Source organism: Antrostomus carolinensis, unplaced genomic scaffold (genome assembly GCF_000700745.2).
Source record: "Antrostomus carolinensis isolate BGI_N321 unplaced genomic scaffold, ASM70074v2 scaffold47256, whole genome shotgun sequence".
In the NCBI taxonomy this organism is placed as follows: domain Eukaryota; kingdom Metazoa; phylum Chordata; class Aves; order Caprimulgiformes; family Caprimulgidae; genus Antrostomus; species Antrostomus carolinensis.
The window spans coordinates 1-208 of record NW_010322037.1 but is presented as its reverse complement, the minus strand read 5'-3'; the positions used below and the strand labels follow the sequence as shown (position 1 = coordinate 208).

The window sequence follows — 208 nt, the reverse complement described above, 5'->3', positions numbered from 1 at the left end:
GGGGATGCACACAGCTCCGGTGAGGAGCGGGTGGGGTTGGGGATGGGGGGTACCTGACGTGCTGGAAATATTCCTTGTGCTGGTTGCGGTAAAAGACGGAGAAACGCAACATGCGGCCGGCGATCAGCTCAGCTTTCTCCTGCAGCTGGGCCAGATGTTCCTTGGCATAGTCTAGGGACAAGGATGGGGACATCAGGGTGTCTCCATC

At 58.7% G+C, this 208-nt stretch overlaps 1 protein-coding gene across 1 annotated transcript in view; it reads right to left on the bottom strand.

Annotated features, from left to right (window-relative positions):
- LOC104526608 (phytanoyl-CoA hydroxylase-interacting protein) overlaps positions 1-193 on the bottom strand; it is an 811-nt gene extending 618 nt beyond the window's left edge. The window contains exon 1 of the mRNA XM_010170120.1: positions 54-193. Coding sequence (XP_010168422.1) covers positions 54-193 — 140 coding nt within the window. The remainder of the gene's footprint in view (positions 1-53) is intronic.
- Between the last annotated feature and the right edge of the window lie 15 nt (positions 194-208).